At 28.4% G+C, this 15,674-nt stretch overlaps 2 protein-coding genes across 4 annotated transcripts in view; both read left to right on the forward strand.

Moving 5' to 3' along the window:
• Nucleotides 1-15,674, forward strand: part of LOC100201725 (DNA repair nuclease APEX1) — a 52,722-nt gene that overhangs the window by 16,887 nt on the left and 20,161 nt on the right. For all 3 annotated transcript variants that reach the window (XM_065792702.1, XM_065792700.1, XM_065792701.1), the window contains exons 5-7: nt 8,840-8,897; nt 10,426-10,515; nt 10,648-10,748. In XM_065792702.1, the coding sequence (XP_065648774.1) occupies nt 8,840-8,897; nt 10,426-10,515; nt 10,648-10,748 (249 nt within the window). The remainder of the gene's footprint in view (nt 1-8,839; nt 8,898-10,425; nt 10,516-10,647; nt 10,749-15,674) is intronic.
• Nucleotides 3,366-4,867, forward strand: LOC136078037 (uncharacterized). The gene is made up of 2 exons (XM_065792699.1): nt 3,366-3,720; nt 3,820-4,867. Exons 1-2 carry the CDS (start codon nt 3,477-3,479, stop codon nt 4,848-4,850), a joined length of 1,275 nt encoding a protein of 424 aa, XP_065648771.1. The 5' UTR covers nt 3,366-3,476; the 3' UTR covers nt 4,851-4,867.

The following is a 15,674-nucleotide window of genomic DNA, read 5'->3' on the forward strand; positions in this document are numbered from 1 at the left end:
TATTATATATTTATATATAATATATATTTATTAGATAATATTTATTATATATGTACAAAAGATATAATTTTATACTGAATGAGATGCACCATCAAAATTTTTGACCTGAATGAGATGCAGCTGAAATGAGATGCACCATCAAAATCTTTTAAAGATCTCTCAAGAAAGTCTGAGAAAAGAAGATTGTCATATTTTACTAAAATAGTAGGAGTTACCACTGGGCTGTCCGTTTCTTGCACTTATTTTTAATCTTTACAAAGAAGGACAATTAAAAGATGCCCTAGTTTTAAAACATTTTAGGGTAAGTAAATCTAATGGGTCCAGTAATGTACCATGCTCTAAAATGTACTTAGCAGAAGAAGCTTTAGCTCTAGACTGTAGAATGAGTAGACTTTGCAAAAAAAGTTTTAGCTCTAGACTAAGATAAGTAGGACTGACTATCAAACTATTTGTCAAGCAAAGGTTGTTATACCCTATCTGTAATTATATTGTTAAAGCTAAAAATAATTACATTTTAGATTCTGGAATTATTGCATCAAACTACAGTGCTTTTGTAAATCTTCAAGAAATAATGGATGACACTGCAAATAGGATTTGAAAAATCATGGATAAATCTAGTCTTATAAAACTCTTCTTCTTATAAGTTGGATTTGATGGTTCAACTGGTTATTCTGTTTATAAAAAGAGAACTACAAATGAAGAGGACATATTGCCAGTTCCAGTTAAAGAATGTATGATCATTATATAATCAAACAAAAATGTGTCATTCATGCTGGTGAACGTTTATAATTAATTGAACATTGAAAATTAAGTATGAAACATGTGTCATGTATCTACTATTTACTATGTCATTTGTTCTTGATTTGGTGTATCCATCAGAAGCATGGTAAGGGGCATTACAATAATATTTGTAATAGTCTAGGGTATAATATTCACTGAAAATTTTAGAGAGTTAACTTCAAAAATGACAAATATATGATTTTTGCCTTAAAAGTTGTATTTTTGGACCACTGAAGATTGGTAAGAAAAAGTTTGAAAGCAAAATGATAGAAGTAGTCTAAATGAATATTCGCCCGGAGTTATCTTTAGATAGTAAACAAGTGTTTAACAAGTTTGCTATTAATACACATGGATTGTTTTTGAATAATTTTTAAATATAGTAAAAGTATAATTTTAAAAAATATCTTTAGTACCTTTTGTTAAATAGCTATTTTCATAGCCAGAGGCGTTGCAAAAGAGGGAGGGGGTTGTGGGGTTGTCTAGCCCCCCTCTCTCCTTTAAGATCTCTTCGGGACAGCCCTGTTCATAGCCACATATCTTTGTAAAAGATTGGCATTCAACAGTTATTGCAGTAAGGTATTTGAATTCTTTATTGCTGTTGTATTAATGTACAATTTTTTCACTCTTAGTAAATATTTATATAAAATTTATTTAAAATTAAAAGTTGTTTATATACTCATATAAAAGACTTTATTTCTACAGTTGCAGAATGTTTTAAAAAAGCATTATTGAAAGATAGTGTTAGGGCACAAAGATTTTCATTAAAACTGCCAGTCATTATGAGCCTGTGAATAAGTAAACAAGTTTTTTCCCAAATACTTAGTAATAAAAGATATTGTCTTTGTCTGTGCAGTACCTTCTATTTTTGTTATAAATAAAATTTATTAGTGTCAGCTGAGTATTTTTATAAAAAAATATTTTTTAGTTTGTAAAAGAAATTTTTTCACTTTAGTGACCATTTTAGAATTGTCATAAATGATGTACTTTTTTTTTGGATTTACCCAAAAAAAACTTATGCACCTGCACCTGGACAACTGGTTTTGAGTTAAAAAGTGGTTTTTAATTTCAAGATGGTAGTTCATTAATGCTTTTTTTTTGAGATCAAAGTTTAAAAATCAGGGCCGTCCTGAAGAGATCTTAAGGGGGTGTGGAATCTATTTTTTGCCCAATTACAACTAAAAAACAGCATTAAAAAAAAAGATTCTCCTTTACTCATGTTTTACAGAAAACATTCTTCTTGGAAATTAGTTTTAACTAATTTTGAAAATAACATTTTTTAAATAATCACCTTTTTGCTCTTAGCACTGATACCCTCTTTCTAGGGGATAAAGCATCACCTGTCATTATGTTTCTTGGTTTATTATTAAAATTATCCTTCTTCCAAAAGTTTGCTGTCAAAGACTTCTCTAGACATCTCTGGTATGTCTTCGACTGCAGAATGTACAAAGTTCTCAAGCATTTCTTGATATCTTTCACTATTGACTGTTGGTGCATTTTCTGCATCATCTTCAAAGAAACAAAGTCCAAAATTTTTGCATATTCATCACACCAAACAATAATTTTTACAGGGTGCAGTCAATTTTTGCGGATTTTATTTTTATTCCTTTTTACAGGGTCCAAACAATGTTTGTGGACTTATATATGGACTTATATAACTCAATGATGCATTTTTTGTTTATAATAAAAATGTTGTTAATGAAGTCAGGTTCTTGCCTTGCCAAATCTTGGATCGAGATATTATATGCTAATTGTATCTTGTAATCTTCTGGCACCAGTTCATGCACTAGCTGTATCCTATACAGATAGGCCATTCTTTGAATACTCTGGAGCAAAGTTCAAGTTATGGGTCATTCCATGCCAAGTGGTGCAAAGGTCCCTTATGGACCATCTCAGATTTTATTGAAATTTTGTGATTTTGTACATATATATGTTAAAAGCATGTTTTGAAAATTTTAGATCAATATCTAATATGGTTCTTGAGAAAACGCTATTTAAGTAGTGGGCTATTTTGCATAAAATTTCACTCTACAAGAAAAAAGGGTTTTTTCATCATTTTTAACAGCCAATAACTTTTGAACAAGTTAGTTTTATACTTCAATTATTATAAGATAGCAAGTGTGCTGTGGATACTTTGAGAAAAGAAAAAAATATTATTTCTGGCATCTTAACTTTTTCCATAATGGCGGGCTAAAGTTGATTTTTTTGTTTTAAGAATAAGTTTTTTTGTGATTTTAAAGACCTTAATCTTAAAAACTAGTTACAAAGTTAATACAAATCAAAATGCCTGCTGATCTACATGTGGTGGATAAACATTTTAAAAAAAATCAGTTGATTAAAGAGCTGCATTCAAAAGTTATAGGTCTCCAAAATGAGTCAGATCGAGATTTTCGTAAAATTGATCTGTGATGCAAAGCATCTGTTACCTAAGATGGCACTTTTTTTTTTTTTATAAAATTTTTTATACGCATCAATTAAAGACTGTTAATTAATAAAAACCAAAAAAATTAATGGGCGCTTATTTATAACCCCCAAAAGGTAGTCTCTAAAAGTCAGGTAAATTTTCCATAAAAAATTATTACTTTTTAAAAGTTTAGTTATTGTTTCATTTAATTCTATATTACTAGTATGTCAATCTAAAAAGTACTAATAAAACCAAATAAATTGTTGTATTTTAGAACTAATTAATAATAAGTAATATGCCTGAGCTTTCTACTTGCTGTATTGGTAAAGCATTAAATGAACAGTGCTATCTATCTAATAAAAGTAAACGCTACCAAGAACTGTCTAAACTAAACCAAGAGCTTATTTCTTTGAGAAGCAAAATAAATCCCATAGATTTTATTTGTAGCTATCACGAGAAAGTTTACTTGTCGAGGTATGAGAATGAACATCGCAGGTATTGTTGTAATCCGTTGAACAAGCACGCAAAAAATGTGAAAAGTAAGTTTCAATATTTAATATCTTAATTTAATAAAAATACCTTAATAACACTAAATAAATAAAAAAAAAAATTTAATAATTATTTCCGTTATTTTTTAGATTCTCTTAGAGTTATCAGTCTTTCATATGCCAAAGATTTTGGTTTAATACCTGGTCAAAAAATTTGCACTAGTTGCAGAAAAGTTCTGAATTGCAAACATAATACAAAAGAAAATGAACTCCAAGAAAAAGAAATTTATGTTGACAACCATACATTAAAAGAAGATCTTAATTCAAGTATTGCAAGTTTTGGATGCTCACCTCTAAAACTTGTTTCAAAAAAAGATAGAGTTGCATATGGAAAGCGTAAAATTGATAGCGTAAGAGCTCATACACAAAAGGCTGTTGCCAATGTGCTAGGTTTAGAAATAGCTGCACTTTGTGGAATTGAATCACCCTCAAAAAAATGTTTGAAAAAAACAAACACAGATTTAGACAATATTATGACTCAAATTAAGTCAAAATTTGAAAAAACATTGTCAAATTCTGAAAAAATCACACTTCTTACACTCACTCCAGACAGTTGGTCAATAGAGAAAACTCAGAAGTTTTTTTTTACTTCAAAAAGATCTGTAGTACAAGCCAGAAAATTAAGTAAAAAAAGTGGAATACTATCAAAACCTTCTCCAAAATCGGGTAGAAAACTAAGAGAAGATGTAATTACAGAGGTTGTTCATTTCTACGAATGCGATGAATATTCAAGGGTTTGTCCAGGAAAAAAAGAGTTTGTTTCAGTTAAAGTAGATAGTAAAAAGCAACATATCCAAAAGCGCCTTCTACTAGTCAATATGAAAGAGCTACATATTGAGTTTAAAAAGAAATATAATTATCTTAAAGTTGGATTTTCAAAATTTTGTGAGCTAAGGCCCAAGTGGTGCATTCCTGTGGGTGGTGCTTCTGGCCTGCATGCAGTTTGTGTTTGCCAGTACCATCAAAATGTAAAGCTCCTTGTACAGAAAATTCCTGGAATTTCTGATTACAAAATCTTATTAAAATTAATGGTTTGTAGCATTGAAAATAGAGATTGTATGCTGCATAGCTGCGATAAATGTCCTGCTAAAAAGGTTTTGTTAGACTACATTGACACTTAGAAAAAGAAATTAGTGAAGTTAACTTTTATCAATGGCAAAAATCAAATTACCAATGTACTTTAGTACCACCAACTCTACCTTTAGATGAATTTATTGAAATGGTTTATGAACAGTTAGATAGTTTACGAGTGCATCATTTTATATTAAAAAGTCAAGCCACCTACTACCAACATTTGAAAACTAATTTAAAAGAAAATCAAGCTTTGGTTCTTCTTGACTTTGCAGAAAACTATAGTTTTCTAATACAGGATGCAGTGCAAGGTTTTCACTGGAATAACAGCCAAGCAACTGTGCACCCCTTTGTTGCGTATTTTATAAAAGATGGAAAACTTGATAGTCAAAGTTATTGTGTTATATCAGATCATCTGAAACATGGAACAGATGCTGTTCATTGCTTTATCGGTAATGTTATTGATAAACTTAAACAATTACAAACATTTGAACACATTATCTATTTTAGTGATGGAGCTGCATCACAATATAAAAATTACAAAAATCTTATCAACTTATGCTACCATAAACACGATTTTGACATGACTGCAGAGTGGCACTTTTTTGCAACATCGCATGGTAAAAGCCCTTGTGATGGTGTTGGTGGAACAGTGAAACGTCTTGTTACACGAGCCAGTCTACAATCACTAAACGATCCTATTGACACACCAAGCAAAATGTACAGCTGGTGTGTTCAACACGTCAAAGGAATATCTTTTTTTTTTGTTGACAAAGTTTCAATAGAAACACATACTACAAACTTCAATTTGGAGGAGAGATATCGTTCTTGTTCGACAATACCTGGGACACGAAACCACCACAGTTTTATCCCAATGTCACTTACCTCAATAAAAATAAGAAGAGTCTCATTTGATATTATTTGCACTAATGTGGATTTTTCTACTTGCAGAATTTATATTAATAAAATTTCCAGTTACTCACCAGGAGAATATGTGGCCTGCATTTACGATGCTCAATGGTATTTAGGAAATATTCTTAGTATTTCAGAAGAGCATCAAGATCTTAATATGAAATTCATGAAAAAGTCTTTATGTAACAAGTTTACGTGGCCATGCAGAGATGATCTTTGTTGGGTACCTCTAATGCATATTTTATGCAAAGTGCAATCTCTTAAAGTCCAGTCAAACATTGGAAGATTTTATAGTATTGACTTAAAAGAAATCAATGAGATTATTTTATTATTTGAGAAATTTAACTTTTTGTAAATTTTATTATTTTTGTTTATTTTCTTAAAAACATTTTGTTTGTTTTTCATTAAAAAAATTATTGTATTATAAAGAGGGGAGGGGACAGAGGGGAGGGGATAGAGGGGAGGGGACTTTATCTATTGGGATTTAAAAGTTCTTTATCTAAAGGGATTAAAAGACTTTAAGCATTGATATTTTTTAATTGATATTTCATAATAAATAACATTATATAATTCAATGCATTTATTTATTATGTCAATTTCAGAATTTTATGGAAAATTTACCTGACTTTTAGAGACTACCTTTTGGGGGTTATAAATAAGCGCCCATTAATTTTTTTGGTTTTTATTAATTAACAGTCTTTAATTGATGCGTATAAAAAATTTTATAAAAAAAAAAAAGTGCCATCTTAGGTAACAGATGCTTTGCATCACAGATCAATTTTACGAAAATCTCGATCTGACTCATTTTGGAGACCTATAACTTTTGAATGCAGCTCTTTAATCAACTGATTTTTTTAAAAATGTTTATCCACCCCATGTAGATCAGCAGGCATTTTGATTTGTATTAACTTTGTAACTAGTTTTTAAGATTAAGGTCTTTAAAATCACAAAAAAACTTATTCTTAAAACAAAAAAATCAACTTTAGCCCGCCATTATGGAAAAAGTTAAGATGCCAGAAATAATATTTTTTTCTTTTCTCAAAGTATCCACAGCACACTTGCTATCTTATAATAATTGAAGTATAAAACTAACTTGTTCAAAAGTTATTGGCTGTTAAAAATGATGAAAAAACCCTTTTTTCTTGTAGAGTGAAATTTTATGCAAAATAGCCCACTACTTAAATAGCGTTTTCTCAAGAACCATATTAGATATTGATCTAAAATTTTCAAAACATGCTTTTAACATATATATGTACAAAATCACAAAATTTCAATAAAATCTGAGATGGTCCATGAGGGACCTCATTAAAATTTGCACCACTTGGCATGGAATGACCCTTATGTCCAGCTGATGGGAATACTTTATAATTGATATTAAAGAATTTTCAATGTTTTGGTGAACACACTGGTTGTCCTGTGACCTCCCTAAATGTAGCCTACCAGCACATAGTAGATGACTCACTGATCCATGAATTTAAAACTGCTTGACTAAGGTGGTTTTTTAACTTCAAAGTAACTAGTGTAAGCTCTTTGTGTAGCATGATTTTCTAGATAAAATTTGAGTAGTTTAATATCTTATTTGAATTTAATATCTTGTTTGGTTGTGAATTTCTCCATAATTATTTTTCAAAGACTATACTTTAATAATCAGCAAAGCAAAAGTCTCACTGTACATGGGTTATGTAAATTCGCAAAGTAGTTTTCAATAGAATGCTTGGAACTGTATAAAATCAAAAAGAGCTTACCTCAAAGTACAAAAAAAATTGACACAATAAATTGGTTTTACTATAAAAAATAGAACAAAAAAAAATTGACACAAAGGTTTTACTATAAAAAATAGAAATTAAATCTACGATTTTTTGCTGACCTCAAACACATCGGCAGTTAGGTCAGCGTTGCTGAATGCCTAAAGTTAACAGAAATATAATGAAAACTAGAAAACATACTGTTTAATATTATTTTTTTCTTCTATAGAAATTTGTGAGAAAAAGTGATAACATTATAACTTGTCAATATAAACATTAAAAAAAGTTTAATTTGAAAAACTTTATTATATATATATTCTTCTAACAGATGAAAGTTTAATCCTTCATAGTGTTACTTACAATATAACTTGTCAATATAAACATTAAAAAAAGTTTGATTTGAAAAACTTTGTTATATATATATATTTTTCTGACAGATAAAAGTTTGTTCCCTCATAAGTGTTACAGATGTTACTTTCCTTCAAAGTGCTATGTCATTATTAGTTTCTTTTAAAAGCAGAGCGTTAGTTAAAACTTTTGTACACACTTATTTATTAAAATAGTTCTATTAACGGAAAACATTCCTGCAAAATTTGAAAAACACCTTAAACCCTTGATTACCTCTACTGCATTAGTTGTTTAATACAACTTCAGTCTCAAAAAGATTGGATGTAATGTTTGGAGTTATTTTTAACTTTTTTTTGAAAGGTTGAAACATAAATTAAATTAAAAGAAATATTTTTTTAAAATTTTTACCTTTATATCAGAATGTACAACACAGACCTCAGAATAAGGGCTGGCAATGCTGACCTAACTGCCGATGTGTTTTAGCAATGCTGACCTAACTGCCGATGTGTTTGAGGTCAGCAAAAAATTGTAGATTTCATTTCTGTTTTTTATGGTAAAACCTTTGTGTCAATTTTTTTTTGCCGATCTCTACAATTTAAAGTCAGTTATAAATTTCCAATGGGTTTAAAACTCCAAAAATTAAATTTTTTTTTTTGAAGTATTAGGACAATTTTAATAAAAGTTTCAATATTTTGTAGGACAATAACAATAAATATTCCCAATATTGCTAAAACGTGGTAAAAAATATATTCCTGGCAATTAGTATGTAGTGTCCCTAATGGTTTTATGTGTCCTAAGTGTAATCAGTGTGAAGTGTCCTTAGGCCTACACACTTCTCTGCAAATCAGTTATTGTAAATTTGCAAACACTTGAAATACGTGACCAAAGTTTTTTTTCAATTAGTTTATTTTTTTCTTTTTATGTCCAAGAAAAGTAAAATTATTTTTATTATATATACAGTTCAATATTATATTATAAATAAATCTGATTCTTGTAATAATTTAGATAATTTATTTTTTATTTTATTTATAAAGGGCATCAACTTTAAAGATTTGTAGTTGGAATGTTGCTGGTCTCAAAGCATGGGTCAATGTAAAAAATTTTTTAAAGTTTTTTTTTTAATGTAACTAAAACATTTATTTATTAACAAAGTATTTTTTCTGAAATGATTTTTAATTTGCTTACTAAAAGTTATAACTTTTTGAGTTTTTTTCTTTCTATTTTTTATTATTATAAGTTCTTAAAAATAAAACAGAAATTTATTAGTAATTAGTTGTATTTTTAATATTGTTGTTGCTATTGTTGTTATTATCATCATTATCCTGGTTTGATTGTTATTTCTTATATTTTTCCTATATTGGTCAGATAAGGTTTCTTTGCCCTGAAAAAAAGCAACTTACTTAGAAGAAGGAATACTTTGATATAAAACCCTCTAGTTTAATTGTGAGTAAAGGTTAGAAAAACTTGGAAACTTTGTGTGGTAATCTTTCCAGTAGTAAAAATAATAAAAATACACTGATCTTTATCTGTTCTAAAACAGGTTAATGCCAGGAAAAGCATTCGTTTTAAAATATAGTTTCAACTGTATCATGTCATATTTGAATACAAAAATCACATTATAGACACTTTTGTCTCTATATTGTGACTGTATCCTTTATGTGACTGTATCCTCTATAACATGACTGTATCCTCTATAATGTGACACAAGTGTGGAACCATAGATGATAACTTGAAAAATAAAAAAAAATTATTTTATTATTATTGTTATTATTGCTGTTACTGTTATATTATTGTTATTACTATTATTAACTCTTTCACTACCGCAAGCTGCTGATAGCAGCTTTTGATTTTTTAAAATTTTGACCGAAAGCCGCTGGTAGCGACTTTCAAGTATGCTTTACAGTTTATCTTATTTTGTACATAATTTTTCATTCTAAACACTTATGATTTGTTTGTTATTACGGTTTAATTATTTTTCTACATAATCAAAAATAAATAAGAGGTGAAAGTTATTACTTGACTAAGTCAAAAAATCTTGAGTAATACATAAACTTCTTTAAATTTAGTTCTAAAATTAAGAAGCATTAACACTGTAAAATTTAACTTGTAGAAGTGTACAAGTAATTAGGTAAGTAATTATAAAAGTCTTTTGAAGAAAAGCATTCTTTTATACATTAAATAAGTTTTGTTTTGGACTGGTCCAATACAAAACTTGTTTTAGTTTTTATAAATAGTTACTAAAACATTTTTTTTTCAAAAAATGTTTAGTTACTATTTATAAAAACAATGGTTTTAAGCACTTTATCTTATTGTTTAATGGTGCGTGTTAAAAACTTATTTAATTGAAAAGTTCATTTGTTTAGCTTTCTATTGATATATAGTTTGTTATGCTTTTAAAAAGATTTACTATTCGAATTTTTATTAGTTGTCAATGTTATGCCATCCAAATTTTAATCAAAAAATTGTGCAGTCACAGTGAAAAGATTTTTGTTAAAACTGCTGGTAGCGAAAGAGTTAACAAGTAGTGAAACGTTTTACTTTATTTTATTATTAACAAGTGGTGAAACATTTTACTTTAAATATTAATATTTGTCTATATTTTCTTTGGATTTCTCGAAAGAAAGATGGTTTAAATTATGTCATTAAAGAAGATCCAGATATTTTATGTTTGCAAGAAACAAAATGCACAGAAAAAGATTTACCAGGACAAGTTTGCATTTTTGTTCACTTTTTTTTCTTTTATTTCTTATTTTTACTATTATTATTTTTAAATTTACTCTTTCATTTGCTTTTTATTCTAATTTTATTTTAATGATATTTTGATTTCAATAATTTATTCTAGGTGCTTCAAATGAAGAATGGACCAAAAATTACTAACGCTTCGAATTCTGGTTACTATATGTACTGGTGTAATGCTGAGAAAAAAGGATACAGTGGAGTTTCGTTAGTTTACATTTTATTTTTTATTTTCAATATTTTGTTTTTAATTATTTTTTTTATAGTATTTTGTTTTTAAAGATTTGTAAAGTAAAAAATGGTTAGTACAAGCAAGTCTTGACCAGAGTAAATGAGAGCAAAAGTAGAGAAATAATTTTCAAAATAGACACAATGAGCCAATCATTTGTTTTGGTAGCTTTTTGCACAAGCTTTTAGTTTTTACACCAATAATCTAATTGATAAAGTTTTAATAAACAAAGAACATTATTGAGATAATGGTTTTAATAGTAAATCTTTAAAAAAAAATTTGTTTTTTTTAATAATCCTATAATATTTTAATACTGAATTTAATGCTGCTGCCGTTAATCATTTGTAAATATTAGACACGTGTGTCATGGTAGCCATTACACCTGAGTTAATGACAAGAAAGAGTCACAGCACGTTGGTATCAGAAAATGTGAACAAAAGTGTTCTTTCATTAAACAACATGTCTTAGTGGTCGAAGTGGTTAGGTCATAGCAAACTGAAGTGAAATGCTGTGGTTCAAATCTTTGCTCTTCCACTTTTCTTTTTTTTTTTTAATCTTTTTTTATTTAAAAAAAAAAAAAAAAGTAAAACATTTTTGAAGTTTAATAAATTTTTTTACTTTTATAAAGCTTTACTTTTATTTAAAAATAAGTTTGTTGCAAAATCTCCTTAATTTTGATTTAAAGCATTTTTTGCCATTTTTTATAAAGTTATTCTGTCTTTTGTTTTTTAAATAGTGTTAAAAATTGGCATTTAAGTGTGTCTTCGTGGCTGAAGTGGTAAGCTTGCTGCACTTCCGAAGTCACTTGCATATTAATTTTTTTTAAATCTTTTTTAATTTTCTAAAATATAAATTAAAACATTTTCAAAGTTCTGTTGTTGATATATAAAGATATAATATACTGTAACAAACAAAAGGGAGAGAGTTTTTAAAAAGCTTAAAATTGCAATAAACATCAAAACAGCAGTATAAATTTTTTGAAGTCTGATAAAATAAAGTTTATGACTGTACCAGTTTTTTTTATAAAAGTTTACAATTTTGCAATAGGAAGTTATAAATTATTGAACATTAATTGTTAATTCAAAACAAAGCTTTGACAGATTTTTATTTTCTACCACTAAGTAGTGGTTTGCCCAACGACTACAGAAGCATTTAAAATTTTTTACTGTTACGTTATAAATTAATTTTTTATTTATTACTTTAAAAGGTAGACAATATGTAAAGATTTTTTAATGCTTATTAAAAATATTGAATTAAGGTATAAGTATAGAAATGGTTGGTGTAGAATAGACTTACCAAGATACGTATTTTACAGGTCCAAAATGCTAGTAAAATGCTTAATTTTACACCTGTATTTTTTTATGTACTGATTATGTTTTCAAATTTAATTTATTAAATCAAACACATTTTAATAAAAGCTAAGAGGAATTACACTCTCTGATAAATAAAAAGACAAGATTAAAGCCTACAGGTCATTGTGTTTATCAAATGCGGTAGTGGTGTAGTGGTAGAGCGCTCGCTTCATAAGCGAGAGGTTCCGAGTTCGATCCCCACCACGTCCCTGGTAGTACCGCGCTCAACTTGTTTCTCCGCGCAGCGGCCTTGTTCATCAAGGTTCGTGTTTCGGAGTTATAGAGTTGAGAGAGGGTTATAACCACAATTAAGTAGCCTCCTCATCTGTAGTGGCCTTCTGGGCCTTGGGGAGGTGAAATAACAAAACAAAAAAAAAAAAAAAAAATACTTGTAAGCTGAGACGCTCACTGGGTTAGGTCAATAATTTTGTAAATGATCCAACGAATTATTGCACATCAAAGACTGATGCTTACAGCTCAACAACTACAAGGAGTTGTGTATGCCACTAGTAATTACAGTCTCTACGAGATAAATTGGCACCGATTTGGGATTGAAATGTTTTAGATGGACAGTGAATCGTGCAAATAACAAGTCAGGCATTCTCAGATATGCAAAGAAACACGCATTTTCAGCATGAGCTTACAAATGCTTCAACAATAAAAAAAAATGAAGCGAAATTATATGAAAATTTTAAAAATGGTAATTATATTATATAAAAATAAATATGTTAGTTTAAACAGGATTAAAAATGAAGTTTATCAAACAAAAAAGAAAAAAGTTAAATTTTTACAATTTTTTTTGACACTATTTTTTTTTTAATAAGTTTTTTATAATATATTTTTCATTTTTTAAATTTTCATATGATTTTGCCCAACTCTTTTAAAGAACTTTTTTTTTTGATAATATTAGTAATTCGTTATATGTTCTTTGAGGAACTCTAAAAATATTTTTATTCAAAAAATTTTAAAAACCAGTGTTTTTTTATTATATAGAACACATTAAGGGAGTGCCAGCATAAATTTTTCAAAAAATGTTATTTTTTTTAAACACCCTAATATATATATATACCAGTACTACCAGAGGCAGGGTAAAAATCAAACTTTGAACTTCTTGCTTATGAAGTTTATGAAGTTCTCTTGTATAAATAAATATTTCAGAGTTTTTTTTGAAAAAATGGAATTAAAAACTTAATCGACGCACCTGAATTTCAGGTAGTCAATTCCCTTGATCAATTAGTAGTCAAAGCATGATGTCTTCGTCATGAGGTCACACAGCGTGACATCACAATGTGATCAGACACTTTTTTGCCAACTGAACCAAGGTCCAACATGGACCCCCTCAGATTTTGATAAAACTTAGTGGGTTTGTTAATATCAATGAGAAAAGCAATTCCTGAAAACTTCAGCATAAAATCTTTTGCGGTTCATGAGATATGATCATTTGAAAATTTTTCCAAAAATAAAAAATTCAGTAGCAAAAACATGATTTGTTCATACTTTGAAGTTCTATATTTTAAAAACAAAATTTCAGAAAACCTTCTAGTTTTTTTTTATTGTATACAACTTTAAACTTACTTTAATAAAACTTTGACATTGAATTCTTGAATGTCACATTTTTTCCATAATGACTACCTAAAAAAACGAAAAAATTGTTTGCAAATTTAAAAAGTTGGTTTTTGATGAGTCAATATACAAAACCTCAGTTTAAGAAGTGAAAAGAAATATTTTTTTAGTTTCTAAATATGGTAGGCTTCTAAATTTTTTAGAAATTTACTGATAAGATACAATTCAGTAAAAAATTATAGACCTCTAAAAATGGCTGTGGCTTAAACTTAGGAAAATATGCCTCCACTTCAAACCACCGGTAACCTAAGATCAACACTGATTTTAATAAGATTTTTTTCTTCTAATTTAATAGACTTTATTACAGTGATTTCAGAAAAAAAAATAGTGGCTACTCATGGGGAAGTTACAAAATCAGAACAATGAAAATTGCCCAAAATGCATTAAAAACAATAAAAATAAAGTTATTGTTGTACTTTAGTTTGTATTATATATTGTAATACAAAGTATGTACGAATTTAAAAGTATTTCATAATCAGTACTAGAAATAAGTCTTTACTTAAGCCTGAATTGAACTCAATTTTTAAATAGCCCTAACTCTTTCCTGCCCCTCCCCCATCAATTTACTTTTTAATATTCACATTTTTTACCAGAACTTAGAAAAAAATTGTAATTGAACACTTCTCCTTACATGGTGCGTTTGGTTTTATGTCTGATGTATGAAGTGCCATTATGCCCAAACACACCACTAAACATACACATAAAACATGAAATTTAGTTTTTAATGTTTTTATATAAAACTTAATAGTAGCCTATTAAGTAAAACTGAAATGAAAGACTTTTAGTCTTTCATTTCAAGATACCCAACACAGTAACTTGTTTCTTGTGGCAATGTGCTGACTACACTTCATCTTGCCACAAAGTTTCAAAGTTTTTAGCAAGTACCAATTGAACAGTCTGAATCACTTTGAAGTTGGGTCTTATAATCATTATATGACTTTGACTGCTTCTGTTTAAAAAAATAATGCCAAAGAAATAATAGTAAAGATTTTGAAAAGTTGTTGTAAAAAATATCAATATCAATAAAAGCACAAAGATCATAAAACTTCAAACATCTTTTCATGTTGGACATCTTTCCATGTTGAATTATAACATCTAAAGCTCAATAGTTACAATTACTTTTTAAAGTGGCTCTATATCCCTAGCAAAGAGTCTCAAGGAAAGCTGAGCATTCATCCTCTAAATGTTGCTTGCGTAAAACATAACTTTATTGAACATTTCAAGGTATTAAAAATAAATCTTGAAAAAAGTACTAAAAGTGATAAAGAACAACTGTCACAGAATTAGCTTTACTTGTGGCTTTTGTTGAGGAGTTTTCAATTTTTTACAAACATTGGCATGTCGTGATGTCACAGCGTGACAGAAAAACATGCTGAAATTAACTTAAGCTAAATTTTTTTGTGAGTGTTATTTTGGATCTATTACATAGAGTTCTTATTGCTCTGGAATTTTGGATTCTTAAGTATGCTGTTTGCCTTAGAAATAAAATCAATGTTACCCTATTCGTCACAGCGTAGCATGTCACAATGTGACAATTAAAAAACTAAAATTAACAGTTTTCTGAATTATTGAGACAATAGGCATTTTTGTATCATAAGTACAAATAATAAGTGCAGCCAGAAAGCTCATTACAAAAGAAAGCTGAACACAGTTTCTGGGTTTTTTAAAAGTTAAACTCAACTTTTATACTTAAAAAAGAATTAAAATATAGAAAAATTGTATAAATTCCTGAGAGGAGAGTTGAAGCCTTCTATTGATATATAGTATATATATTGGTTTGATTTATTTTTTATATTTTTTGTGAGACAAGCATAAAGTTGCTCAATAACAGTAGTGTAACGACCATATGGACAGGGTGAACAAATGACAAGGCTCTAAGCAACAAAAGGGCCCCTAGAAAATTTAATGGGAAAATTTTACTTGACCTGA

Source organism: Hydra vulgaris, chromosome 03, assembly GCF_038396675.1.
Source record: "Hydra vulgaris chromosome 03, alternate assembly HydraT2T_AEP".
NCBI lineage: Eukaryota > Metazoa > Cnidaria > Hydrozoa > Anthoathecata > Hydridae > Hydra > Hydra vulgaris.

Excerpts from the sequence above, each read along its gene's own strand:
- LOC136078037 (XM_065792699.1), top strand. The coding sequence starts at position 3,477 with ATGCCTGAGCTTTCTACTTGCTGTATTGGTAAAGCATTAAATGAACAG. Across the intron at positions 3,721-3,819 it reads GCACGCAAAAAATGTGAAAA|ATTCTCTTAGAGTTATCAGT; the intron begins GTAAGTTTCAAT and ends GTTATTTTTTAG.